Raw genomic sequence first — 26,681 nt, 5'->3', positions numbered from 1 at the left:
AGGGGTTAATATTATTAATTTGGCTAGTATCGGTGATAAGCTCGTCAATTCATCTGATAGAAGATAATAAGGTTCTTGTCCCAGAATCAGGCTACGCAGTTTGCAAAGGACCCTTGGGGGTATGACAAGAACTCTCACACTGAGACAGATGTAGCCTTAAAGACTTTTATTGAGATAAATGGAATAACAATCAAACAGCAATCCAATGGTAAACGAATCAGTTACAAGTGCAGTAATACTGCTCTACAGACACATGTGATATTGTGCTCTATAAAGCTTTGGTTAATATACTCACACCCTTCCTTGATAACCTGGTGTTGAGAGACCAAGGACCAGCCTCACCTCTGGCATGCCAAGAGAGCTCAGGTCCAGGTTCCTCAGTTCTCGAGTGGGAGAAGCAAGAGAGCTAAGAGTTATCGAGAGTCTGACCCGACTTAAAACTTACACTTCAGACTAACAGACAAACAAAGGAGCCTGAAACTCAAGCTTTGGCGCTCAGCAAAACTGGAACTTAGAAGCTCAGAAGCTACCTTCCCTCTTACAGAGCTTGAACATCAGGCCCTCCTATGTCCAAACGTGGTTTCCTCACCCTCAAACTGCTGGGGTGCACTTACTCCATAGGCGGCTCTGTTTGTACATATTGACGACACATACACACATTCATGACTTTAGCTTGTTCTCACATCACTTATTTCTGTCCTAAGGGGTTATTTTGGCTCTTTCCTTGTGGGGTACCTGGTAAGTTTAAAAGGATATGAACTTCGGAAGCCCCCTGTGCCAACCTGCTTCAGCACATCCTTTACCTATGTTAAAGGGCACACCATACACGGACCTTCTGCTTTAACTCATCACTATCGATCTGGGTGAAAGATCCCAGACACGTCTGCTAACCCTAACCCTCAGCTCAACCTACAGGATGTGGCCTGTAGGGCCCTTGTGTCACAGCCAAACTACTTTAATAACAACCAACTATAAATCTGTTATAATAAAACAAATAAAACCATAAGAAAAGATCTGTACAGGCAAGCAAGCAGGCTACACCCCTCCCTGGGGAGCAGACTGAGAATCCAAAAATGGACTGTAAGGTGGATAGAAAGCTGGCTAGATCATCGGACTCAACGGGTAGTGATCAATGGCTCCATGTCTAGTTGGCAGCTGGTTTCATGCGGAGTGCCCCAAGGGTCGGTCCTGGGGCTGGTTTTGTTCAATATCTTCATTAATGATCTGGAGGATGGCGTGGACTGCACTCTCAGCAAGTTTGCAGATGACACTAAACTGGGAGGAGTGGTAGATACGCTGGGGAGTAGGGATAGGATACAGAGGGACCTAGACAAATTAGAGGATTGGGCCAAAAGAAACCTGATGAGGTTCAACAAGGATAAGTGCAGAGTCCTGCCCTTTAGGATGGAAGAATCCCATGCACTGCTACAGACTAGGGACCGAGTGGCTAGGCAGCAGTTCTGCAGAAAAGGACCTAGGGGTTACAGTGAACGAGAAGCTGGATATGAGTCAACAGTGTGCCCTTGTTGCCAAGAAGGCTAACGGCATTTTGGGCTGTATAAGTAGGAACATTGCTAGCAGATCGAGGGACGTGATCATTCCTCTCTCTTCGGCATTGGTGAGGCCTCATCTGGAGTATTGTGTCCAGTTTTGGGCCCCACACTACAAGAAGGATGTGGAAAAATTGGAGAGTCCAGCGGAGGGCAACAAAAATGATTAGGGGTCTGGAGCACATGGCTTATGAGGAGAGGCTGAGGGAACTGGGATTGTTTAGTCTGCAGAAGAGAAGAGTGAGGGGGGATTTGATAGCTGCTTTCAACTACCTGAAGGGGGGTTCCAAAGAGGATGGATCTAGACTGTTCTCAGTGGTGGCAGATGACAGAACAAGGAGTAATGGTCTCAAGTTGCAGTGGGGGAGGTCTAGGTTGGATATTAGGAAAAACTATTTCACTAGGAGGGTGGTGAAGCACTGGAATGGGTTCCCTAGGGAGGTGATGGAATCTCCATCCTTAGAGGTTTTTAAGGCCCAGCTTGACAAAGCCCTGGCTGGGATGATTTAGTTGGGGTTGGTCCTGCTTTGAGCAGGGGGTTGGACTAGATACCTCCTGAAGTCCCTTCCAACCCTGAGACTCTCTGATTCTACAGGGGAGAGTGTGTTAAATAAGAGACTTTACCGTCATGGCTGTGCTGAGGGTGCTGTTCAAGCCGTGCTGAATCACACAGCCGTAGGACTGGAAGGGACCTCGAGAGGTTACCCAGTCCAGTCCCCTGCACTGAGGTAGCACTGCGCATTATCCAGGCCAGTCATTCTCAACCAGGGGTCCACGACCCCCTGTTGGTCCACAAACTCTTTCAGGGGGTCCACGGGACCCCGTGGCTAAAACCCAGAGCCTGAGCCCCAGCACCTGCTGCAGGACTGAAACCGGGAGCAGCAGGGCTGAATTCCGGAGCCCTGGCGCTCCCCACGGGCAGAAGCCCTGAGCCCCTGGGCGTGTTTCCCCCCCAAACTACAGTGCAAGAGCAGGACAGTCCTGGAGCAGCTCCACCCCCTTCTCTCCCCTCCCGCCCCCTGGCCAGGTCGGAAGCCAGAGCCGGACAGAGCGGGACAGCGGCCACTGCTCTGGCTGGTGCCGTGGAGCCGGGACCCTGCTCCTCAGCTCCCTTTGCTCCCGCAGCCAGTAAGAGCCACCGGGGGGCAGGGGACCCAGCTCCAGGGCTGGCAGAGCCCTCAGGGAACAAGGACCGCAGGGGAGCCCTCCCGGCAGAGAGCCCCTAGCTACTGCCGCCTGCAAAGATCTGCCCCCTCCCTGCACCTGAGCTACCCCCTACCCCCACACAGCCCCTAGCTACCCCCTCCCTGCACCCCGAGCTACCCTCTGCCTGCCCCGCCCCGAGCCACCCCCTGCCTGCCCTGCCCCGAGCCACCCCCTGCAAAGATCTGCCCCTCCCTGCACCTGAGCTACCCCTTCCCTGCACAGCCCCTAGCTACCCCCTCCCTGCACCCCGAGCTACCCCCTGCCTGCCCTGCCCCGAGCCGCCCCGTCCCGGCACAGAGCCCCTAGCCACCCCCTGCAAAGATCTGCCCCCTCCCTGCACCTGAGCTACCCCTTCCCTGCACAGCCCCTAGCTACCCCCTCCCTGCACCCCGAGCTACCCCCTGCCTGCCCTGCCCCGAGCCGCCCCGTCCCGGCACAGAGCCCCGAGCCACCCCCTGCAAAGATCTGCCCCTCCCTGCACCTGAGCTACCCCCTCCCTGCACAGCCCCTAGCTACCCCCTCCCTGCACCCCGAGCTACCCCCTGCCTGCCCTGCCCTGAGCCGCCCCGTCCCGGCACAGAGCCCCGAGCCACCCCCTGCAAAGATCTGCCCCTCCCTGCACCTGAGCTACCCCCTCCCTGCACCCCGAGCTACCCCCTGGCTACCGCGCGCTCGGCCCCGGGCAGCGAGAGCCGGGGGGGGGGCCCGGCCCCCAGACGCGCTTCACGCGCAGAGCCCGCCTGGGGCGCGCCAGGGCCCGCTCGGCCGAAGGTCCCGGCATGCAGCGCGGCCGCGGCGTTCCCTCCCGGCATGCAGCGCGCTAGGTTCCCCCCTCCCCCGCTCCCGGCATGCAGCGCGCTAGCCCCCCCCCACTCCCGGCATGCAGCGCGCTAGCCCCCCCCCCCCCACTCCCGGCATGCAGCGCGCTAGGTTCCCCCCGCTCCCGGCATGCAGCGCGCTGCCCCCCCCCCCACTCCCGGCATGCAGCGCGCTAGCCCCCCCCACTCCCGGCATGCAGCGCGCTAGCCCCCCCCCCACTCCCGGCATGCAGCGCGCTAGGTTCCCCCCGCTCCCGGCATGCAGCGCGGCCGCGGCGTTCCCTCCCGGCATGCAGCGCGCTAGGTTCCCCCCTCCCCCGCTCCCGGCATGCAGCGCGCTAGCCCCCCCCCACTCCCGGCATGCAGCGCGCTAGGTTCCCCCCGCTCCCGGCATGCAGCGCGGCCGCGGCGTTCCTTCCCGGCATGCAGCGCGCTAGGTTCCCCCCCCCGCTCCCGGCATGCAGCGCGGCGGGCGGGGCCGGAGCCGCCGTTGGAGCCGGCACTGGGCGAGGCCCCGCCCCCGCAAGCTCTGGCCACGCCCCCAACATGGCCCGGGCCAGGGGCGCGCAGGTGAGGGCTGCCTCGATCTTGGCCGTTGCTATGGGAACGGGGGCGACAACTCAGCTCCCCCCCCCGCGCAGGGCCCGGCCGGGACCGGGGTGTGACCCCCCCCAATGCAGGGCGGGACCGGGGTGTGACCCCCCCCCAATGCAGGGCGGGACCGGGGTGTGACCCCCCCCCCAATGCAGGGCGGGACCGGGGTGTGACCCCCCCCCCAATGCAGGGCGGGACCGGGGTGTGACCCCCCCCCAGTGCAGGGCGGGACCGGGGTGTGACCCCCCCCATCAGGGTCCGGCGGGGCTGTGACCCCCCCAATGCAGGGCGGGATCGGGGTGTGACCCCCCCCATCAGGGTCCGGGGGGGTGTGACCCCCCATACGGATCCCAGGCCCAGGGGTGCTGAGCTGTGTCCCCTCTGTTGCAGGTACTGGTGCCTAGTGAGGACGTCTCCGGCCCTGCAGGCGTGGGTGGAATTCGTGGCGTGGCAGAGCCGTGGGCCAGTGACGGTGGAGCCTGTGGCCTGGCGGTGGGAGGATAAAGCCGCGTGAATTACAGGTGGGACAGACCCCTCGAACACAGCTTGCCTAGGTGGGCTCCTGCCGGTGCCTGGAGTGGGTGCACAGACCCGGTCTCTGCAAAGCGGCTCACGTGGGCTACTTGGAGTGAAAAGGGCCCCGTGGCCCTGAGTGCCCTGCTGGGGCTGCCTGCTGGTGCCCACCGTGCGGGCCTCTCGCTAAGGGAATGGAGATGCCATGTGTCCGAGAGGCTTGAGCCAGAACATCTGGAAATAGCCAAGCCACAAGCCCCAGCTTTGACTGTGCTCTGAGCTGCCTCCAGCATCCCAGAGCGATTCCAGGGCTGGGAATCCAGCTGGAGCTCGCTGGGTTAGTGCCTCCAGGGGACGGGTCAGCGGTGCCGTGAGTGCGATTTGCAGGTGCCCGGAGCCCGGTCTGGGCAGGGGAGGGGTCAGCGGTGCCGTGAGCGCGATCTGCAGGTGCCCGGAGCTCGGCCTGGGCAGGGGACGGGTCAGCGGTGCCGTGAGCGCGGCTGCAGGTGCCCGGAGCCCGGTCTGGGCAGGGGAGGGGTCAGCGGTGCCGTGAGCGCGGGCTGCAGGTGCCCGGAGCCCGGTCTGGGCAGGGGAGGGGTCAGCGGTGCCGTGAGCGCGGGCTGCAGGTGCCCGGAGCTCGGCCTGGGCAGGGGACGGGTCAGCGGTGCCGTGAGCGCGGCTGCAGGTGCCCGGAGCCCGGTCTGGGCAGGGGAGGGGTCAGCGGTGCCGTGAGCGCGGGCTGCAGGTGCCCGGAGCCCGGTCTGGGCAGGGGAGGGGTCAGCGGTGCCGTGAGCGCGGGCTGCAGGTGCCCGGAGCCCGGTCTGGGCAGGGGAGGGGTCAGCGGTGCTGTGAGCGCGGGCTGCAGGTGCCCGGAGCCCGGTCTGGGCAGGGGAGGGGTCAGCGGTGCCGTGAGCGCGGGCTGCAGGTGCCCGGAGCCCGGTCTGGGCAGGGGAGGGGTCAGCGGTGCCGTGAGCGCGGGCTGCAGGTGCCCGGAGCCCGGTCTGGGCAGGGGAGGGGTCAGCGGTGCCGTGAGCGCGGGCTGCAGGTGCCCAGAGACCAATCTGGGCAGGGGAGGGGGCTCTGCGGCAGGCGGCCCTTGGCTCTGGCAGGCAGGGCCTGGACGAGAGCTGCCCCGGCTGGGAATAAGGAGCAGACTTTCCCTGTGGAGGGTCACCCCCTTTGGAACAACTGAGCTGGTGGGGGAGTGTATGTCAGTGAATCCAGGCCAGGCGTCTCTCTGACAGCCCCACTCTAGATCAGTCGGCTGAGCTGGGCCGGGTGCAGGAGTGCCTGGGGGAGAGCCCTGCCCTGGGCTTTGCGGGAGGCTGAGTGGGATGGCAGAACGGTTCCCCAGCTTGACATCTCTGACCCCGGGGAAGCTCCCTGCTAGTCTGCAAGCTGCGAACCCATAGCTACTTATAGCGGGTATACCTGCCCTGCCCCCCTGCAGCATCTTTCTGACCCCTGTGCACTGCGTTCGTAGTTCCCCCATTTACCCTCCCTATACAGGCACAGGTTCCAGCTAGGCTCAGACTCGGAGAGTAACTCTTTCTGCACCAAATTGATAGCACAGGCTGAGGATCTCAGGTACTTCACACACCCTTGCTTGTGAGCACCAAGATCCCCTGGGCTGAGGGGTCAGAGTTAAGGGGAGGGTAAGCGAGGGGGTGGGGCAGAGTTCAGGCTCGTAGACCTCCCAGCCTGCGGGGTGTGGTGAGCTGTCTAATCTCATCGTCAGACTTGTTCTAGCTCTGTGCTGGCAAGTGGATGCCCTGGCCTGGCTCGGAGCTGGGCGGGGGGCAGTGGTTCTGGACCCAGGGCTCAGAACTGCTCTTTGTTTCTGTAAACGCCCTTTGCTGTCCGTAATGAGTCGCATTAGAGAAGGCAGCGAGTGGGCAACGCTCGCAGGTGCGGGGGGAGGAGTAGCAGGGACAGCAAAGCTGCCCTTGCTGCATGCTTGGGGGCCTACGGAGCAGTGCAGCCACTCGGCTCCCCCCAGCCCACTTGCCTGGCTGGTGCTTCCACCAGAACTGCCGAGCTTGAAACCCGGCTCGTCTGCTGGCCTGAACCAGACCCGCCCGGAACACAGCACACCTGGCTGGGGAGCTGTGAATTAACTGCCTGTCTCCTGGTCACACCTTCCAGCCGTCACCCCTTCCCACTCCAAAGCCGCCTGGCAGCGTCTCCAGGGAACGTGCCTGTGACCTCGGTGTCTCTGCAGATCCCGCCCCAGAGGGCGCCTCTGAGATGGAGCCAAGTGTTGGGGGCAGAGGAATCCCAGATGCTCCTGGCGCGGGTGAGTGATGCTGACCCAGCGCAGAGGGCACCGCCCTGGTAGCAAAATGCCAACAGACAGGCACCCCGCACTAGTGCTCCAGGCGCAGCAGCCTGGCTGGAGCTGGCCTGTGGGGTGCTGAGCCAGCCCCGGGCCCACCCTTTCTGGGGAGCAGGTGTCATGGCAGTACTCAGGCTGGGCTGTTCGTGGAGTTCCTGGGGCAGCCCTCAGTGCCGCGAACCCTGGGTTAGTCCTGGCCCCAGCATCTCCACTCCCAGGACAGACCCCTGCCTGAAGGCACCGCCCAGAACGACTCCAACACCTCCTGCTCGCAGCTGGTGCCAGAGCAGTTGGGAGATGCCCACAGGCTGGGCATGGGGAGCCAAGGGGAGAGGGGGGCCTGCAGGGGGTGAGGTGGAGCTGGGGATCCCCACAGGGTGTGCTGGGGTGTGGGGGCTCTGGCCCAACATGGGGGGTTTGCATCCCAGCCGCTCTGGGCTCCTTCCTGATTCTGTTTTCGCAGCAGGCGCTGGGGGCTGGAACATCAGAGAGGAGCAGAGCGACACGCCAGGATCCTGGGCAGTGAAAGCAGAGAGCGCGTCCCAGAGCCTGGGCTGTGGGGAGCTCCTGGCCCCGGGGAGCGGCCGTGTCGGGGACGTGCTGCTGATCTGCACTGAGTGCGGGGAGAGCTTCGGGCATCACGAGGCCCTGATCGCCCACCAGCGAGGCCACGCTGGGCAGGGGGCCGGGCCCTTCACCTGCCCCCAGTGCCAGAAGGGCTTCAAGCACAGAGCCAGCCTTGTGGCACACCAGCGCGTGCACACGGGCGAGCGCCCCTACGCCTGTGCCCAGTGTGGGAGGGGCTTCCGCTACAAGACCTGCCTGGTGGTGCACCAGCGCGCCCACTCCGGCCAGCGCCCCCACAAGTGCCCGCAGTGCGGCAGAGCCTTCCTACAGCGTGGGGACCTGCGTGCCCACCTGCGCACGCACACGGGCGAGCGCCCCTTTGCCTGCTCTGAGTGCGGCCTCCGCTTCCCGTCCCGCCGGAACCTCGCCTGTCACCAGCGTCAGCACCCAGACCTGGGCCCCCACCAGTGCCAGCAGTGCGGGCGCAGCTTCCGCCACAAGCGCAACTTGGTGCGGCACCAGCGCGGCCATGCTGGCACCCAGCCCTACCGCTGCCCCGAGTGCGGGGACGGCTTCTGCTACAAACAGAGCCTGGTGGCCCACCAGCGGGAGCACGCCACCCCCCGGCCCTACCCCTGCCCCCAGTGCGGCACCAGCTTCCAGCACCAAGCCAACCTGGCCATCCACCAGCAGAGCCACGCCCCCCCGGCCACCTACACCTGCCCACACTGCCAGCAGAGCTTCAAGTACAAGGGCTACCTGCGCATGCACCAGCGGAAGCACTCGGCCCCCGAGGCCGAGGGGCGGGAGCGCCAGGCCCTGCCCGGCGGCGGGAGGCTCTTTACCTGCGCCCAGTGTGGGAAAGGCTTCAAGAACAACGGCTTCCTCATCATCCACCAGCGAGCCCACGCGGTCGGGGCACGGAGCGCCAGCCCCACCTCTTGGGGTACCTAGCCCCTCTACCAGGCCTCATGCCATCAGCAAAGGGGCAGCGTTGCCAAGGGAGCTCTGAGCGTGGCCAGGAGGGGCCCAGCGTGCCGACAGGGCACAGTGTTAGAGGGAGGGGAGGGCCAGGCCCCTCAAACCCAGGGTGGCCAACTTGGGCTACTGGGCGTTGTCTGAAAGCACCAGCTCCGGAGTGCTGGGAGAACGTCAGCTTTGGACTCAAAGCACGGCTGTGGTGCCGGCAGGCGAAGGGCTAGTGGGGTGTCTGAGCACATGGGGTTTGCGGGTTCTGCTGTTGCCGGGTGCGTGTCCCAGCCCTGTCTGGTGCCCCTAATTCTCTCTGGACCCCTCGGCCCCGTTTGCCCTTCAGGGAAGAGGCTGCTGAGGCGGGCTGGGAAGTCCCTGGATGTGGCCGCGGAGGGGGAGGGGGGCTGGCAGTCGTGCCACACGCCCAGCTGTGAGGGGCTTTGCCTCGGCACGGCCCCGGGGAGGCAGCTGCTGGAACGCGGAGTCCAGTGCTGGGGGCCAAAGAGCCCCGAGCGTGTGTGGCTGGAGGAAACACCTGCCCGGAGAGGCTCCAGAGCGGCGTCCTGCAGAGAACCAGCCGCTGGCGCAGCGCTGACACCGCCCCCCTTCAAACTGAAATAACAGCCCATTCCCCCCAAACCTCACCCCCACAACAAGCTGCCCAGATGTGGGAGGCCTGCCCCCGTGGCCAGGGGATGGGCAGGGGCCCTGGCCCTAGAGGTGTGGGGCTCCTGCAGGAGGGAGCTGTTAGTGGTTGCTGGAGCCCTGTGGCCAGACCCAGGCATCCCCCTGGGCTCTGCTCCATACAGGGCCGGCTGCATGGGTCGCCTTGCTGGAGCAGAGGCAGGGCCAGCCCGCCGTGGCTAATCACAACCTCCCCGCTGAGGCTGGTGTTTCAGGGGCCGGTGCTTACCTGGGCCCCAGGCGAGGCAGCAAGTGCTCAGTAGGCTGAGAGCTGGGAGGCTCCTTCAGGAGCGTCTGGGCCAGGGGCCAGCCCCCAGCTTGGCTCCACTCGACCCCCAGGCTGAGGGGCTCCAGCGGCCAGAGCTGGGGGGAGATCGGCCCCTGCAGCCCCGGGCTGGGGGAGGGACACGGCGGGTGTGTTTGGAGAAATAAAGCTGAAGCGCTGCAGGTAGGGCCTGGGATCCGGCTGGTGCGTGTTCTGTGCTGCAGGCGCTGCTGAGCTCACCCACAGCTAAGTGATCCCCCTGCCCTCTAGGCCTGCCCCTCGCACCCGGGGCTCCTGGCCTAATGCGCAGCCGCTGGGGTCCAGAGCGTCCCCTGGCCTGGGGCTGGGGTCCAGAGTGTCCCCCCCCGTTCAACACACCTCGAGCTGTGCAGGGGGAGAAGCAGGAAGCCTGGGGCTGACCAGCTATCCCAGCAGAGCCCGCGGGGCTCTGACCGCACCCCCCATCTCCCAGTCCGAAGAGCTTTCTGGGCAGAGCCCGTAGCTCTGTGTGCCCCAAGAGTGCACTTGCCTTGACCTATCGCTGTATTTACTGTAGGCAGAGCCGACAGCCTGGACGCCCCACGGGGCCTGGCCGTCCCATTGTAAAAGTGTCTGGTTCCCGTTGCTTAGAGCCTCACCAGGCTGCAGTTCCCCCGCTGGGGGTCTGCCTCACGCTGAACGCTATTGGAAAGCTTCAGCAGCTGCTGCAGCCGTGTCCGAGCGGGGTCAGCGGAAATGCGCCCGTCTGCCCCGGGGAGACTATTCTGCTGGGTTGTTGGGAAGCTCCCTGCCTTGGCGCAGGGCCTGGAGCCAGGGATGTCCCTTTTGCTGTTCCCATGGAAAGTCAGCAAGTGACAAGCCTGGAGCAGTTGTGGTTCACGTGCGCAGTAGAGGATGGGCAAGGCCCAGAGCCAGCTCCAGGGAGGTGACTGGCAAGCATCGCGCACAACCGCTGAGACGGGCAGACGCCACTTCTCCAGGCAACAGTCAGCTGCCTTACCCATGAACCCATCCTCCCCCAATCCCCGTCTCGTTCAATGCGCACCTTCCCCCTCCTGCAGCCAGTCCTGCCGAGCACAGCTGGGTTTGTCCCCACGGCCCTGGCCGTCCTGTGCCCCCAAGGAGGCGGGGACCTGTGGGAAGTACAGTGTGTGATCCTAATGCCGACCCCCGAGGGACCAAGGGAGGGGTGGCAGGAAAGCTTCACTCTGGCATCTCCTAACTTCAGGGCTGGGCTTTCACACCCTCATGCTCTTCCGATGTATTTATTAAATAAGGTTAAATCCCCTCCAGCTGCCCATCCATGGCCAGCGTATGACTGGGTTGGGTGTGGGGGTGTCACATCTTTACACAATGCGCACGCGGGCTGTGGAACTCACTGCCACAAGGCATTGGGGAGAGCCAGCACCTAGCAGGACTCAAAAGGGGGCTGGGCATTTCCCTGGGGAATGAGAACATGGCGCTCGGAGAGGAAGGGAGCTGGGAGAAAGACTGCTGCTCTGGGGCCGAGACTGCCTCTCCCAGCAGGGCCAGGGACTGCATTGGGGCTGCCTTCACTCTTGGCTAGTGAGGATGGGGAGGGATGCAGATCCCGGAAAAAGGCTGAAGTGACCAGGCGCGGCACAGCAAGGTCCCACAGCAGAGTCGGTCTCTTCCTGGCAGATCCAAGTCCACGTCCGATGGGCAGAGCTCAGCTCGACTGTTGTATTCCTTTCGCTGGAATAAAACCCCCAGTCGCTATCCAGTGTTAGCGTCAAGGACCTCAGCCTGCTTAGCACAATGGCAAATGCACCATCAAAAATCCTTTTAACCCAACACACAGAAGCAGGGAAGCCAGTTAAAGCCCTTGAAATGTGAAGTCTTGAGTCAGGCTTTGAACGTCCTCCTATATTGCCTTTCCCTGGAGCTGGAGTGAGTTTTTGAAGGGAAAACACCCTGGTTGACAGCCTGTTACATGGACAAAGTGCGGGAGGGAATCCTTTGACCGGATCAATTTCTGTGGGGGATCGAGACAAGCTTTCGAGCCGCGCCGAGCTCTTTGTCAGGGCTGGAAAAGACGCTCCAAGCGCACAGCGGAACAGATTGTTTAGTGTAAGGAATTAGCTCATATTCTAAGAGACCATTAATGCCTCTCCAAGCGTAGGAGGAAAAAAGGGGGGTGGTTAGTGGGTGACAGATTGTTGTCATAAGCCCGAAATCCACCCCAAACACAGTATCAACCTCATCCACTGCATCCTCCCCCACAATCAGCTTACATTCAGCAACAACCACTTTGCCCAGCCAGTCCGGGATATACCCCTTACCACACTGAAGAGAAGTAGATCGCGTCATGGAACAGACTACCCAGGTACCCTAAACGTGTAAGCTGTGAGGCTTCTGCAATAAAAACAGCCGTGACCAAGAAACAAAGTCATATCCCCACATTCCATCTAAATTACATTAAAACAATGCAACATCGGGCTGTTCAGAAGACTCCTGTCCTAATAGCACCCACCGTCCCCAAATACAGAAACGGAGATTAAGATGGTTACAGAAAACTTCGTTTGATGGCGTTCTGTCCGGCAAGAAATCACTTATCAACAGTTGTGACTGTGAAATCCTGACTTTATTATTGTTTTGTCTTTATGGTCCCCATTTCGCTATTGTTTAGCTGTCTGTTGTATGAAGGCAGTGGGGTCTGAGCTGGGGAAGAAGCATTTCACCGTATATTAGGCTTGGTTAAAGAATTGTTTCGTGACCAGGACTGGCTAACATACAGCTAGGCAGAATGTAAGGTTCACTATAAAACTTGGGGTCCCAGAGGAAATGGCGGAAGAACTCACCTCCAGGACACCGCCCAGCTCAAATTAAAGCTGCCAGAAGACCCTGCATGACCCTGCAGTGCAGCAACCGGAGCTCCAGACGACCTGACCCTTGCCTGGCCGGTAGCGGGGCGATCGGCTGTGTACGCGGGAGTGGGGAGCATTGGATGCTCGGCATGGGCATTCTGTCTGGGAACCGTTCGTTAAGGAAATTATTGTTTAAGGGTCTTTCACTGGGGAAAGGCCCTGCAGAGCCCTGACTCCACTGGGAATGGGTGTTAGCCCGGAGCCCATGGAGGGGTAAAGTGGGTCCCTTACTTCCTGAATACCCAAAAGAGAGAGTAGGGGGGTGAGAGCCCTAAATTGTGTGGATAAGAACAAAAAAAACCCAAAAGCCATTCAGTTGGGTTCCAGTGTGGGACAGTAGGTGACATATGCGGTATCTTTAAACAGTTGCAACCCATAGTCAGTGGGGACCCCATCGTAGAAGAAATCTTTCCCGAACCCCCTCTTCTGGCCTTCAAGCAACCCCCCAAGCTCACCATCAGAAGCAAGCTCCCCACAGACCAGGACACACCAACTCAAAGCAGCACCAGATGCTGCCTGAACTATAGATGGAAAACCTGCAGCCATATCTCCACTGTTACAATGATCAGCACGCCCCCCCCCATGACACACCTTTCAAGGTCCATGGGTCCTACACATGTCTATCACAACATGGGGTGTACCTCATCCGGGGCACTAAATGCCCCATTAACAGCTATGTGGGTGAAACCAGACAATCACTGTGCACTCAAATGACTTCACACAGGAAAATGATAAAAGACAAAAACATCCTATCACCTGTGGTGAACACGGCTCACAATGCAGCCACTCGATATCTGTCCTATCAGCCCTCGTCCTCACAGGAAACCAGCACAACTCTTTCAACAGACGAGCCTGGGAACTTGACATTCATAACTTTGCTAGACACTAAAACTCATGGTCAAACTCAAGACACTGACAATGGCGTATTACAACAATCTGTAACCCCCCTTTCTGGGCCTATGACTGCAGACGGGTGAATGGGCCACTTCTCCTCAGTGGCCTCTTAGACTCGGTACGAACTCCTGCTAAACCGTGGTGCACCCTGGAGCTAGCTGTGCTGCCCTGCGTATGTCTACACTGCAGTGTGAGCCCAGGGCTCAGACTGAGTCAAGCCTCCCCTGCCTTCTGTCTACATACAAATCGCACTAACCCAGGGCTCGGTCCCAGGGTGCCACGGGGATGAAGGGGCTAAACCTGAGTCAAGCCGCGACCCGGGGTCAAGCCCTGTTGCTTTGTAGTTTAGATGCAGCCCCCCCTACTGGACTTGTGCTCTGGGACTCTGCCAACAGCATCCTGCAGGCCCCGGGGTCGACGGTCAGTCACGGGCTCCCCTGTTGCACCACAGACAAAGGGCTAGACTGGCCCCATTTGGGGTGGGCACTAGGCAGTCTGGGATACGGGGTTGGACTCGGCTCCAGATAATGCAGTGTGGACGCTGGAAGCCAGGGCTCGTCAATTACTGGGCTGGGGTCACACACGAGTGTAGCTGTTCGGTCCCTAGGCTAACAAACCCCGGGGCTGGTACCTCACGTTCTAACCCTGGGCAAGCCTGGCAGTGTAGACAGCCCCGTCGAGCACTTCCCAGCCCTGTAGCCACGCTCTGGGTGAGCTCGTCTCTCCCCCCAGCAGACGCTGAGCCCAGAAAAGCTCTGACCTCGCCCCCCTTGGCTCTCTCATGCCCTGGGACCGGCAGGGCTGCAGCTACGCCAAAAGCAGCCTTTAGCTGGTAACTGGTGTGACGGAGCAGGGAGCAGGGCAGATTTGACCTGGGAATGTTGCAGGGGGATTGCAGTGAGGAGGGGGGACTTCCCTTGAAGGAAGCTACCTGAGCTGTAACCTGAGCCAGGAACGGGGGTGGGGAGAATTAACACCTTCTGCCCGGGAGACTGAACAAAGGAGAGAAGGAGCTGGGGGGAGGGGGAAGAGAGGAGCTGCAGGAGGAGTTTTGGTTTGGTTTCAGTTTGGGCTGGGTGGTGCAACGCAGGGAACCCCAAGCTGGGGTCTAAGCTCCCTGAACCTCCCAGAGGGACCTAATTGAGGGGGTCTGGTCGGACCTACACGCTCTGCTTGAGACTGTGTTCCTGTCCTTAAATAAACCTTCTGCTTTACTGGCTGGTTGAGAGTCGCAGTGAATCTCAGGAAGAGGGGTGCAGGGCCCTGACTCCCCCACACTCCTCTACAACTGGTGGCAGAGGTGGGATCTACTGCACCCCGTGGACGGCGCTTCCTGCAGTAAGTGACTGGGGAGCAGTAAAACGAAGGGGGATTGACGGGGACCAGGCGTGCTGAAGAGTGAGAGAGAGACGGTTATTACCCCTGGGAGTGTGTGACCAGCGAGAAGGACTTTTGCAGTAACAGGGTCCCCCGGGGGGATCGCAGCGAGTGGTCCCAGGGGCGGAGGAGTCTGCAGCTCGACCCTGGCAGAGAGGTGGTGACCTCGAGAAGGGCTGGCACACTAGGGGTCCCCCTGGGAACTGTGGGGAGCTGTGAGCACACAGGCCGGTGAGTGGCCAGCAGGAAGATGTATGCCAAGCGGCTTAAGAGCGACCTGGTGGAGCTGTGCAAGCAGAGGCGGCTGCGCATTGGGAGGCTCACCAAAGAACAGCTCATTGCCCGGCTGGAGGCGGAAGATCGCGCAAATGAACTGATCCCTGTGTCTCAGGGAAGCAGCCTGGCAAATGCAGCGCAGGCACCAGTGTCTGTCCCAGCTGGGAGTGGTCAGCCGGCTGCTGAGGGCTTCCTGAGACCCCTCCTTCCTATGCCTAGGGGAAGGGTGGGGAGGAGCCCAGCAAATACCGAGGGCGCTGTGACCCCCCCGGCCAGCAGGGGATCCTCCCGGCGAAGCTCGCCGGCCAGCAGAGGATCCTCCCGGCGACGTTCGGCATCCGTGGAGCGGAATTGGCTGGAATGGGAGAAAGAGCTAAAACAGAGAGAGCTGGAGGATCGTGAACAACAGAGACAGCATGAAGAGAGACAGCGTCAGCATGAAGAGAGACAGCGTCAGCATGAACCGGAGGAGAAAGAGAGACAGAGACAGCATGAAGAGAGACAGCGTCAGCATGAACTGGAACTGGCAAGATTGAAGGGCAGCGAACCCCCGGCTGCGGTGAGTGAGGGGGGACCCAGGACTGCACGGAGCTTTGATAAGTGCATCCTAGCCCCACACAAGGAGGGGGAGGACATGGATGACTTCCTGGAGGCCTTTGAGACGGCCTGCGAGCTGCACCGGGTTGATCCCGCGGACAGACTCCGGGTCCTTACCCCCTTACTGGACTGCAAAGCCGTGGCATTGTACCGCCAACTGGAATCATAGAATCATAGAATCATAGAATATCAGAGTTGGAAGGGACCTCAAGAGGTCATCTAGTCCAACCCCCTGCTCAAAGCAGGACCAATTCCCAGCTAAATCATCCCAGCCAGGGCTTTGTCAAGCCGGGCCTTAAAAACCTCCAAGGAAGGAGACTCCACCACCTCCCTAGGTAACGCATTCCAGTGTTTCACCACCCTCCTAGTGAAATAGTTTTTCCTGATATCCAACCTGGACCTCCCCCACTGCAACTTGAGACCATTGCTCCTTGTTCTGTCATCTGCCACCACTGAGAACAGCCGAGCTCCATCCTCTTTGGAACCCCCCTTCAGGTAGTTGAAGGCTGCTATCAAATCCCCCCTCATTCTTCTCTTCTGGAGACTAAACAATCCCAGTTCCCTCAGCCTCTCCTCATAAGTCATGTGCTCCAGACCCCTAATCATTTTTGTTGCCCTCCGCTGGACTCTTTCCAATTTTTCCACATCCTTCTTGTAGTGTGGGGCCCAAAACTGGACACAGTATTCCAGATGAGTCCTCACCAATGTCGAATAAAGGGGAACGATCACGTCCCTCGATCTGCTGGCAATGCCCCTACTTATACAGCCCAAAATGCCGTTAGCCTTCTTGGCAACAAGAGCACACTGTTGACTCATATCCAGCTTCTCGTCCACTGTTACCCCTAGGTCCTTTTCAGCAGAACTGCTACCTAGCCATTCGGTCCCTAGTCTGTAGCAGTGCATAGGATTCTTCCGTCCTAAGTGCAGGACTCTGCACTTGTCCTTGTTGAACCTCATCAGGTTTTTTTCGGCCCAATCTTCTAATTTGTCTAGGTCCCTCTGTATCCGATCCCTACCCTCTAGTGTATCTACCACTCCTCCCAGTTTAGTGTCATCTGCAAACTTGCTGAGAGTGCAGTCCACACCATCCTCCAGATCATTAATAAAGATATTAAACAAAACCGGCCCCAGGACCGACCCTTGGGGCACTCCGCTTGAAACCGGCTGCCAACTAGACATGGAGCCATTGATCACTACCCGTTGAGCCCGATGATCTAGCCAGCTTCCTATCCACCTTACAGTCCATTCATCCAGCCCATACTTCTTTAACTTGGCGGCAAGAATACTGTGGGAGACCGTATCAAAAGCTTTGCTAAAGTCAAGGAATAACACATCCACTGCTTTCCCCTCATCCACACAGCCAGTTATCTCATCATAGAAGGCAATTAGGTTAGTCAGGCACGACTTCCCCTTGGTGAATCCATGCTGACTGTTCCTGATCACTTTCCTCTCCTCTAAATGTTTCATAATTGATTCCTTGAGGACCTGCTCCATGATTTTTCCAGGGACTGAGGTGAGGCTGACTGGCCTGTAGTTCCCCGGATCCTCCTTCTTCCCTTTTTTAAAGATGGGCACTACATTAGCCTTTTTCCAGTCATCCGGGACCTCCCCCGATCGCCATGAGTTTTCAAAAATAATGGCTAATGGCTCTGCAATCTCACCCGCCAACTCCTTTAGCACCCTCGGATGCAGCGCATCCGGCCCCATGGACTTGTGCACGTCCAGTTTTTCTAAATAGTCCCGAACCACTTCTTTCTCCACAGAGGGTTGGTCACCTTCTCCCCATACTGTGCTGCCCAGTGCAGCAGTCTGGGAGCTGACCTTGTTCGTGAAGACAGAGGCAAAAAAATCATTGAGTACATGAGCTTTTTCCACATCCTCGGTCACTAGGTTGCCTCCCTCATTCAGTAAGGGGCCCACACTTTCCTTGATTTTCTTCTTGTTGCTAACATGCCTGAAGAAACCCTTCTTGTTACTCTTAACATCTCTTGCTAACTGAAACTCCAAGTGTGATTTGGCCTTCCTGATTTCACTCCTGCACGCCTGAGCAATATTTTTATACTCCTCCCTGGTCATTTGTCCAATCTTCCACTTCTTGTAAGCTTCTTTTTTGCGTTTAAGATCAGCAAGGATTTCGCTGTTTAGCCAAGCTGGTCGCCTGCCATATTTACTATTCTTTCTACACATCGGGATGGTTTGTTCCTGCAACCTCAAAACTGGAAGAGGCAGAGAAAGGGGACTACGAACTATTCAAAAAGGCCCTGCTACGTGAGTTTGGGCTGACTCCTGAGATGTACCGGGAAAGGTTCCGGAGTCAGGATAAAACCCCTGAGATCTCATATCTGCAACTAGCCGTCCGCATGGAAAGATACGCCAGCAAGTGGACTGATGGGGGGGCCCAGATGAAGGAGGACCTGATTAAACTGCTGGTACTGGAGCAACTGTATGAGCGGTGCCCATCCGACCTGAGGCTGTGGTTGGTGGACAGAAAGCCAGATAACTCGCGACACGCAGGGCGGCTGGCCGATGAGTTTGTAAAGAGCCGGTCAGGGGGTGGCAGGGAGGAGCCCCAAAGGAACAGGCCCGCCGCGATGCAGAGAGAGAGTCACCCTGGGACCTCCCAAAGGGGGAATATGGGGAATCCCCTCCCACGGGGAATGCCCAGCGTCAGGGACAACTGACCGGCTCGAGGGGACCCACGGGACATGAGCTGCTATTACTGCGGCCGAAGAGGCCACGTTCGGGCCCAGTGCCCTAAGCTCAAGGACAGACTGAGCAGACCGAACCCGCACCGGGTTAACTTGGTAGAGGCCCAGATGGACGAGGGGCAGGCTTCTCACGCAAGAGGGGCTGGCAGCTTATCAACTGCTCAAGAGAGAGAAGGGCCCCAGGCCAGCTTCTCTGGGGGGCCAGATGCTCCGGATTCAAAGTTCTCCGTTTACAGGGTTGGCGCGGGGCTGTCCCTGCGGAGCGAGTGCCTTGTTCCCCTGGAGGTGGATGGGAAGAAAGTTTATGGATACTGGGACACAGGCGCAGAGGTGACACTGGCCCGGCCCGAGGTGGTGGCCCCAGATCGGGTGGTGCCCAACACCTTCCTGACCCTGACCGGGGTGGGCGGGACCCCATTCAAGGTTCCCATAGCGAGGGTACACCTGAAATGGGGGGCCAAGGAGGGCCCCAAGGACGTGGGAGTGCACCACCATTTGCCCACTGAGGTGTTGATGGGGGGGGACCTAGAGGACTGGCCAAGCAGCCCCCAGACCGCCTTAGTCGTGACCCGTAGCCAGAGCCGGCGAGGGGCACTACGCCCTGACCTTGGGAAGGATGTCCCACCGGAGGCACCGAACCCTACCCGGGTGGGGAGGGAACACCCAAGGACAAGGCTCGGGGTGGCTGGGGCTTCCGACCCAGCCGACGAGAAGGAGCAGGTCCCCATCCCTTCCCCAGCCGCCGAGTTCCAGGCCGAGTTGCAGAAGGACCCCTCCCTGCGGAAGCTAAGGGGCCTGGCTGACCTCAGTGTGGTACAGACCATGAGGAGAGGATGCAAGGAGAGGTTCCTGTGGGAGAAGGGGTTCCTGTACCGAGAGTGGGCTCCCCCAGGAGAAGTGGAGTTGTGGGGGATCAGGAGGCAGCTGGTGGTTCCCCAGAAGTTTCGCCACAAGCTACAGTACCTGGCCCATGACATCCCTCTCGCAGGGCACCAGGGGATCCGGCGCACCAGGCAGAGGCTGCTACAGAACTTTTACTGGCCCGGGATCTTCACCAACGTCCGGCAGTACTGCCGATCCTGTGACCCCTGTCAGAGGGTGGGGAAGGCCCGGGACAAGGGGAAAGCGGTGTTGAGACCTTTGCCCATCATAGAGGAGCCTTCCCAGAAGGTGGCCATGGACATAGTGGGACCTCTCAGCAAGATGACCCGGTCTGGGAAGAAATACATCCTGGTGGTGGTAGATTTTGCCACTCGCTACCCCGAGGCAGTGCCCTTATCGTCCATCGAAGCAGACACTGTGGCAGATGCGCTGCTGACCATTTTCAGCCGAGTGGGGTTCCCCAAGGAAGTCTTGACGGACCAAGGGTCCAACTTCATGTCGGCCCTACTCCGGTGCTTGTGGGAGAGATGTGGGGTCCGGCACAACTGGGCCTCAGCATATCACCCCCAATCCAACGGGCTGGTGGAGAGGTTCAATGGGACGCTAAAAATGATGCTGAAAACATTTATGAATCAGCACCCGCAGGACTGGGACAAGTACTTACCTCACCTGCTGTTTGTGTACAGGGAGGTACCCCAGGAGTCTACCGGGTTTTCGCCTTTCGAACTGCTATATGGAAGGCGGGTAAGGGGGCCCCTGGACCTGATGAGAGACGAATGGGAGGGGAAGGCCACTCCTGACGGAGAGTCGGTGGTGGAGTATGTCCTGACCTTCCGGGAACGACTTGCCGAGCTCATGGACCTGGCCAGGGAGAGTCTGGCCAGAGCCCAGAGGAAGCAGAAGGTCTGGTATGACCGCACAGCACGGGCCCGCCCCTTCGCCACTGGGGATCAGGTGATGGTGCTCATCCCCGTGAGGAAAAACAAACTCCAGGCCGCCTGGGAAGGGCCCTTCAAGGTTGTCAAGCAACTAAACGAGGTAAACTATGTGGTGGAGCTGTCGAACCGGGCACACCACCACCGGGTGTACCATGTGAATATGATGAAGCCATATTATGACAGGGGGAATATGGTGTTGGCCGTGTGTGGACAGTGGGAGGGGCAGGGAGATGACCCTTTAGTAGATCTATTCCCTGGGACAAGAGTTGGCTTCCCCCTGGAAGCAATTCCCCTCTCTGATCGGCTAACCCCTGCCCAGCGAGCTGAGATCGGAGGGGTGCTGCATCTGAACCAACAGTTGTTTTCCAACCAGCCTGGACGCACTAATCTGACTGTCCACTGGGTGCAGACAGGATCGCACCCGCCTATAAAATGCTCCCCCTTCCGAGTCACAGGGAAAACTGCTCAGGACCTGGAAAGAGAGGTCAATGACATGCTGGCTTTGGGGGTGATCCAGCCGTCTTCCAGCCCTTGGGCCTTGCCGGTGGTGCTGGTCCCCAAAAAGGACGGGTCGATCCGGTTCTGTGTGGACTATCGGAAGCTCAATGCCATCACTGTAGCCGATGCCTACCCCATGCCCAGGCCGGACGAGCTCCTAGACAAGCTGGGAGGCGCTCGGTACCTTACCACCATGGATCTTACAAAGGGCTATTGGCAAGTGCCGCTGGATGCAGATGCCAGGCTGAAATCGGCCTTTGTCACCCCTCTGGGGCTCTATGAGTTCCTGACCCTGCCCTTCGGCCTCAAGGGAGCGCCGGCCACCTTCCAGCGCCTGGTGGATCAGCTACTGAGGGGGATGGAGAGTTTTGCCGTGGCGTATATCGATGACATCTGTGTCTTTAGCCAGACCTGGGAGGACCACATGTCCCAGGTTAGACAAGTGCTGGACCGACTCCAGAAGGCTGGGCTGACCGTAAAACCGGAGAAGTGCAAGGTGGGGATGGCTGAGGTATCCTACCTAGGCCACCGGGTGGGAAGCGGCTGCCTAAAGCCGGAACCAGCCAAAGTGGAGGTGATCAGAGACTGGCCCGCTCCTCAAACCAAAAAGCAGGTCCAAGCCTTTATTGGGATGGCAGGGTACTATCGGAGGTTCGTGCCCCACTTTAGCGCCATAGCCGCCCCCATCACTGAGCAGTGCAAGAAGGGGAAGCCAGACAAGGTGGTCTGGACCGAGGAGTGCCAGGAGGCTCTCCGGGCGCTGAAGGAGGCTCTGGTCAGTGGCCCAGTTCTGGCAAACCCAGACTTTGACAAGCCCTTTATGGTGTTCACCGACGCCTCAGACACAGGACTGGGGGCGGTGTTAATGCAGGAGGATGAAAAGGGGGAGAGACACCCCATCGTGTACCTGAGCAAGAAGTTGCTACCCCGGGAGCAGAACTACGCGGCCATCGAGAAGGAATGCCTGACCATGGTGTGGGCCCTCAAGAAACTAGAGCCATATCTCTTTGGGCGACACTTCACCGTGCACACCGACCACTCTCCCCTGACCTGGCTGCACCAGATGAAAGGAGCCAACGCCAAGCTCCTGAGATGGAGCCTGCTCCTGCAGGATTATGACATGGACGTGGTCCATGTGAAGGGACGTGACAACCTGATAGCGGACGCATTGTCCCGGAGAGGGAGCCCTGAACTTCACCAGGTCACTGGTCAGAGTGGCCCCGCTCAGTTCAGTCTCGAAGGGGGGAGAGATGTGACGGAGCAGGGAGCAGGGCAGATTTGACCTGGGAATGTTGCAGGGGGGTTGCAGTGGGGATGTGGGACTTCCCTTGAAGGAAGCTACCTGAGCTGTAACCTGAGCCAGGAACGGGGGTGGGGAGAATTAACACCTTCTGCCCGGGAGACTGAACAAAGGAGAGGAGGAGCTGGGGGAGGGGAAAGAGAGGAGCTGCAGGAGTATGATTCTATGATTCTATGGTTGAGAGTCGCAGTGAATCTCAGGAAGAGGGGTGCAGGGCCCTGACTCCCCCACACTCCTCTACAACTTGTGTGCAGGGAGTGGGAGGAAAGACCGGCAGTTCGGGTTTGTCTCCACGGGAAAGGTGGCCGTGGCCCCGCTGCGGCTGTGCTCTGTCGCGCAGTAACTACAGTGAGCGAAGGGCTCTTCCGGCCCCAGGAAATACACCTCTCCACAGAGGCAGTGGCTGGGGTGATGGAATAATTCCACCATCGCCCGAGCCAGGCCTACCCCGGGCCGTAGGTCGGCTTACCCCCCTCGCAGGGAGTGGGCCCTTTCCCCAGGCTCTGAGCAGCGCCGGTCGGGCGACCTGACTGGGCAGCGTAGCCCAGGCCGTAGCCGAGGGGCGGGAGCTGTCTCTGGGCCGGCGCAAGGCCAACTCTGTTTCCCACCAAACACCTGCACATGGGGGGGGGGGGGGGAAGAAAAGCAACAAACATGGAAAATGCGTGTCTGTGTCTGGTCTTGACATGCCCCCTCCCTGCTGGAGCAAGCCAGGCCCAGCCCCCGGCTGCGCAACCACCTGGCAACTCGGCATCCTGGAGCTGTCAGGCCAGGACCTTGCGGTGTCACCAGAGGCCCCCCCCCGTGTGGAGCAGCCCGAACGACACCCAGCCCATCCCTTGGTAATGCTGCTGCCAACCCAGGCGGTGGGTTTAGTGCCCTTTTTCTGGTCACAGGCTCCCGGCAGCGGTGCAAACTCTCCAGCCCTGGCCGGCCTCGTCTCGACAGGAGGCAGCCGGCGAGGGATGGGGAGGGAAGAGAGGAGTAGGGATGGACGGGGGGGGCGCTCAGCAGGGACAAAGCCGCGCGTCCCAGGGTGGCACCGGAGTTCCTCTCTCCAGCCTGGTCAGGACACCGCTCAGGACCAGGCCAAGGCAGCACAAGGCTGAGGCCCAGGAGATGCAGCCGGTCGTGGTGCCACCCGCTCCGGCCTCTCGTCTTGCAGCCAGGCTGCCATCGCCAGCTTCCCCCAAAGGGAGTGAGGGCGGAACAGCCCAGCCCCCCGGTACTTCACCTCGTTCCCAGCACACGGATTCCCGGCCCCACACGTCCCTTGTCTGCCCGGCCTGGATTTCACGGTGCCAGGCGGAGGCAGGGGCTGGGATGGAGGAACCCTTTGTTTCGAGGCCCCTCCCGCACTGGGAGCGGACACCCGGCGGCTCAGCTGCACCTGACTCTCCCCGGGCCCCAGTGCAGGGTGCAGCTGTCTGGTAGCAGAAGGGCTGGAGAAGGGCACTCGCCTGTGCACGGGATGGTGGATGTCCCAGCTCACTGTCGCTGTGGCAGGGGGCTCTCCCTGCTGTGCACACGCAGGACTCCCTGCTGCAGGTGGTGCCCGCACTGGGTACAGGGGAAGGGCACATCCTGGCCCGACCCGCCTTCCCACACGGAGGGGTTCAGCATGAAGCTCTGGCCCTGCAAAGGGCCCGGCTGGCCCCCTAACCCAGCAAGGCCTCTCTAGTGGAGGACCAGGGTGAGGTGGCACCTGCTGGCCATTGCCTGGGGGCAGGAGCTGCCCTCCCTGGGGGACGCTCTCCCCCCCACCCCAGCCTCTCGGCCGCTCTTTGCTGTCACCCCCGGGATCCCGGCGCGTCACTCTGCTCTTCGGTGCTCCAGGCCAGAGACAAACTCCCCTGCGGGGTCAGAGCCCCTGTGTGCTCCCTGTTCAGGGATAAACCTGCCGGGACCCCCAACGCCTGCTCCCCTGATGCAGGCCTCAGCCGGGAGCCGTCAGAGGAGTGAGCCCCCCCAGCCCATGGGGCATCTCAAGGAAGCTGGTGGGGCCTCTTGGGCTCAGTGTGCGCCCTGCTGGGCTGTCACTGATGCCCAGGGGCTTGGGGAGCAGCCAAGGGGCCCCCGACCTGCCTCCAGGCTGGGGCCCTGGGGAGAGGGGTCAAGAGGGCAGGGCCACCCATGGATTCTCAGGGAGCTTTTCCTGCCAGTGCCCCCATGCTGGAGGGGGCAGAAGGCTCTGCCCTGATCTGGTACGGGACTGACCCTGTACTGGGGGACAGGCTGGGACAGGCCAAGGCTCCCCCAGCCCCAGTGGTTCAGAGGAGGGGTTTCCTTGAGGCTGGTGCTTCCTCCTGGGCCCTGGCTGGGGGTGTCCCCTCCCCCCCCCCCCCCCCCAGGACCCTTCCTCTCGGCCCAGCCGTGCACCACATTTCGCTTTGGGGCCCACAGCTCCCGCGCAGGGGCAAACAGGTGAAATTAGCCCAATGCAAACCAGGCCTGTCTCTTCTCTCCTGCTGGAGGCAGCTCCCCAGAGCGGGACCCCCACCCTCAGCCCCTCGGGGAACGTCTTTGCTAATATTTGCCCCAGGGCCTTAGGGGGGGCTCCAGGCTCACCCAGCGAGGCCCCCAGCTCTGCAGCATGGCCCCCTGTGCCAGCCCACTAACCCCACCTGCTCCTGTGGGGAGAACCAGACCCCATGCCCCCAAACGCCGCCAGCATCTGCACCAGAGCAGCCCCCCCCCCCACGCCCAGTCCCTCGGGCACATGTCTGGGGTGCTGCCAAGTGACCCCTGGGAAAAGGCTGGGCAAAAGCTGTCAGAGAAGAAGGAGGGAAGGAGAAGAACCTAGATCTGCGCTAGCGGCGGAACCGGAGCTGGGGGCAGAGGATAAAAACAGGGGACTGGGACATGAGAAGGCAGAAAGGAGGAAAATAGAAAAGGTTTCGGGTAAGGAGAAGCACAAAAGACCAGAGCTGGGTACGTGAGCAGAGACTCTTCGAGAAGGGAAATAAAATCTCCAGCCGTACCGGAGCCAAAGTCAAAACAACTGAGGAGAGTTGGCAGTTTTTCAAAGGGACACTATTAAGGGCCCAAAAGCAAGCTATTCCGCTGGTTAGGAAAGATAGAAAATGTGGCAAAAGACCACCTTGGCTTAACCACGAGATCTTGCACGATCTAAAAAATAAAAAGGAGTCATATAAAAAATGGAAACTAGGACAGATTACAAAGGATGAATATAGGCAAACAACACAGGAATGCAGGGGCAAGATTAGAAAGGCAAAGGCACAAAATGAGCTCAAACTAGCTACGGGAATAAAAGGAAACAAGAAGACTTTTTATCAATACATTAGAAGCAAGAGGAAGACCAAAGACAGGGTAGGCCCACTGCTTAGTGAAGAGGGAGAAACAGTAACAGGAAACTTGGAAATGGCAGAGATGCTTAATGACTTCTTTGTTTCGGTCTTCACCGAGAAGTCTGAAGGAATGCCTAACATAGTGAATGCTAATGGGAAGGGGGTAGGTTTAGCGGATAAAATAAAAAAAGAACAAGTTAAACATCACTTAGAAAAGTTAGATGCCTGCAAGTCACCCGGGCCTGATGAAATGCATCCTAGAATACTCAAGGAGCTAATAGAGGAGGTATCTGAGCCTCTAGCTATTATCTTTGGAAAGTCATGGGAGACGGGAGAGATTCCAGAAGACTGGAAAAGGGCAAATATAGTGCCCATCTATAAAAAGGGAAATAAAAACAACCCAGGTAACTACAGACCAGTTAGTTTAACTTCTGTGCCAGGGAAGATAATGGAGCAAGTAATTAAGGAAATCGTCTGCCAACACTTGGAAGGTGGAAAGGTGATAGGGAACAGCCAGCATGGATTTGTAAAGAACAAATCATGTCAAACCAATCTGATAGCTTTCTTTGATAGGATAACGAGCCTTGTGGATAAGGGTGAAGCGGTGGATGTGGTATACCTAGACTTTAGTAAGGCATTTGATACGGTCTCGCATGATATTCTTATCGATAAACTAGGCAAATACAAATTAGATGGGGCTACTATAAGGTGGGTGCATAACTGGCTGGATAATCGTACTCAGAGAGTTGTTATTAATGGTTCCCAATCCTGCTGGAAAGGCGTAACGAGTGGGGTACCGCAGGGGTCTGTTTTGGGACCGGCTCTGTTCAATATCTTCATCAACGACTTAGATATTGGCATAGAAAGTACGCTTATTAAGTTTGCGGATGATACCAAACTGGGAGGGATTGCAACTACTTTGGAGGACAGGGTCATAATTCAAAATGATCTGGACAAATTGGAGAAATGGTCTGAGTTAAACAGGATGAAGTTTAACAAAGACAAATGCAAAGTGCTCCACTTAGGAAGGAAAAATCAATTTCACACATACAGAATGGGAAAAGACTGTCTAGGAAGGAGTACGGCAGAAAGGGATCTAGGGGTTATAGTGGACCACAAGCTAAATATGAGTCAACAGTGTGATGCTGTTGCAAAAAAAGCAAATATGATTCTGGGATGCATTAACAGGTGTGTTGTGAGCAAGACACGAGAAGTCATTCTTCCGCTCTACTCTGCTCTGGTTAGGCCTCAGCTGGAGTATTGTGTCCAGTTCTGGGCGCCGCATTTTAAAAAAGATGTGGAGAAACTGGAAAGGGTCCAAAGAAGAGCAACAAGAATGATTAAAGGTCTTGAGAACATGACCTATGAAGGAAGGCTGAAAGAATTGGGTTTGTTTAGTTTGGAAAAGAGAAGACTGAGAGGGGACATGATAGCAGTTTTCAGGTATATAAAAGGGTGTCATAAGGAGGAGGGAGAGAACTTGTTCACCTTAGCCTCTAAGGATAGAACCA

At 59.1% G+C, this 26,681-nt stretch overlaps 2 protein-coding genes across 5 annotated transcripts; one reads left to right on the top strand and one right to left on the bottom strand.

The window, feature by feature from the left end:
* Positions 1 to 4,052: 4,052 nt before the first annotated feature.
* On the top strand, positions 4,053 to 8,539 carry LOC128830961 (gastrula zinc finger protein XlCGF8.2DB-like). Of its 4 annotated transcripts, none has more exons than XM_054016954.1 (4): positions 4,053 to 4,144; positions 4,559 to 4,689; positions 6,903 to 6,977; positions 7,483 to 8,539. In XM_054016954.1, exons 3-4 carry the CDS (start codon positions 6,929 to 6,931, stop codon positions 8,535 to 8,537), a joined length of 1,104 nt encoding a protein of 367 aa, XP_053872929.1. In that variant the 5' UTR covers positions 4,053 to 4,144; positions 4,559 to 4,689; positions 6,903 to 6,928; the 3' UTR covers positions 8,538 to 8,539. The 4 variants fall into 4 exon arrangements, with proteins under 4 accessions (XP_053872929.1, XP_053872927.1, XP_053872928.1 ...); XM_054016952.1 differs by having other exon boundaries at positions 7,480 to 8,539; XM_054016953.1 differs by having other exon boundaries at positions 6,827 to 6,977.
* A 242-nt stretch (positions 8,540 to 8,781) lies between these two features.
* LOC128831368 (uncharacterized) lies at positions 8,782 to 19,393 on the bottom strand. The gene is made up of 4 exons (XM_054017680.1): positions 18,574 to 19,393; positions 10,143 to 10,364; positions 9,469 to 9,602; positions 8,782 to 9,160 (listed from the first exon to the last, which is right to left on the bottom strand). The coding sequence occupies exons 1-4, from the start codon at positions 19,219 to 19,221 to the stop codon at positions 8,782 to 8,784; spliced, it is 1,383 nt and encodes a 460-aa protein (XP_053873655.1). The 5' UTR covers positions 19,222 to 19,393.
* Between the last annotated feature and the right edge of the window lie 7,288 nt (positions 19,394 to 26,681).

This window comes from Malaclemys terrapin, chromosome 2 (genome assembly GCF_027887155.1).
Source record: "Malaclemys terrapin pileata isolate rMalTer1 chromosome 2, rMalTer1.hap1, whole genome shotgun sequence".
Classification (NCBI taxonomy): Eukaryota; Metazoa; Chordata; order Testudines; family Emydidae; genus Malaclemys; species Malaclemys terrapin.
The sequence above is the reverse complement of the archived record's forward strand: the minus strand, read 5'-3'. Positions and strand labels throughout refer to the sequence as shown.

What these genes read in the sequence shown, in the direction of transcription:
- LOC128831368 (XM_054017680.1), bottom strand. Translation starts at nt 19,221, where the DNA reads ATGTCATGGGCCAGGTACTGTAGCTTGTGGCGAAACTTCTGGGGAACC. An exon ending in CGGGCCGGGCCAGTGTCACC is followed by an intron (nt 10,365 to 18,573) that starts TCTGCGCCTGTG and finishes CAACTGCTCCAG; the next exon opens with GCTTGTCACTTGCTGACTTT. An exon ending in AGCGGGGGAACTGCAGCCTG is followed by an intron (nt 9,603 to 10,142) that starts GTGAGGCTCTAA and finishes ATCTCCCCCCAG; the next exon opens with CTCTGGCCGCTGGAGCCCCT.
- LOC128830961 (XM_054016952.1), top strand. Translation starts at nt 6,929, where the DNA reads ATGGAGCCAAGTGTTGGGGGCAGAGGAATCCCAGATGCTCCTGGCGCG. An exon ending in CCCAGATGCTCCTGGCGCGG is followed by an intron (nt 6,978 to 7,479) that starts GTGAGTGATGCT and finishes CTGTTTTCGCAG; the next exon opens with CAGGCGCTGGGGGCTGGAAC.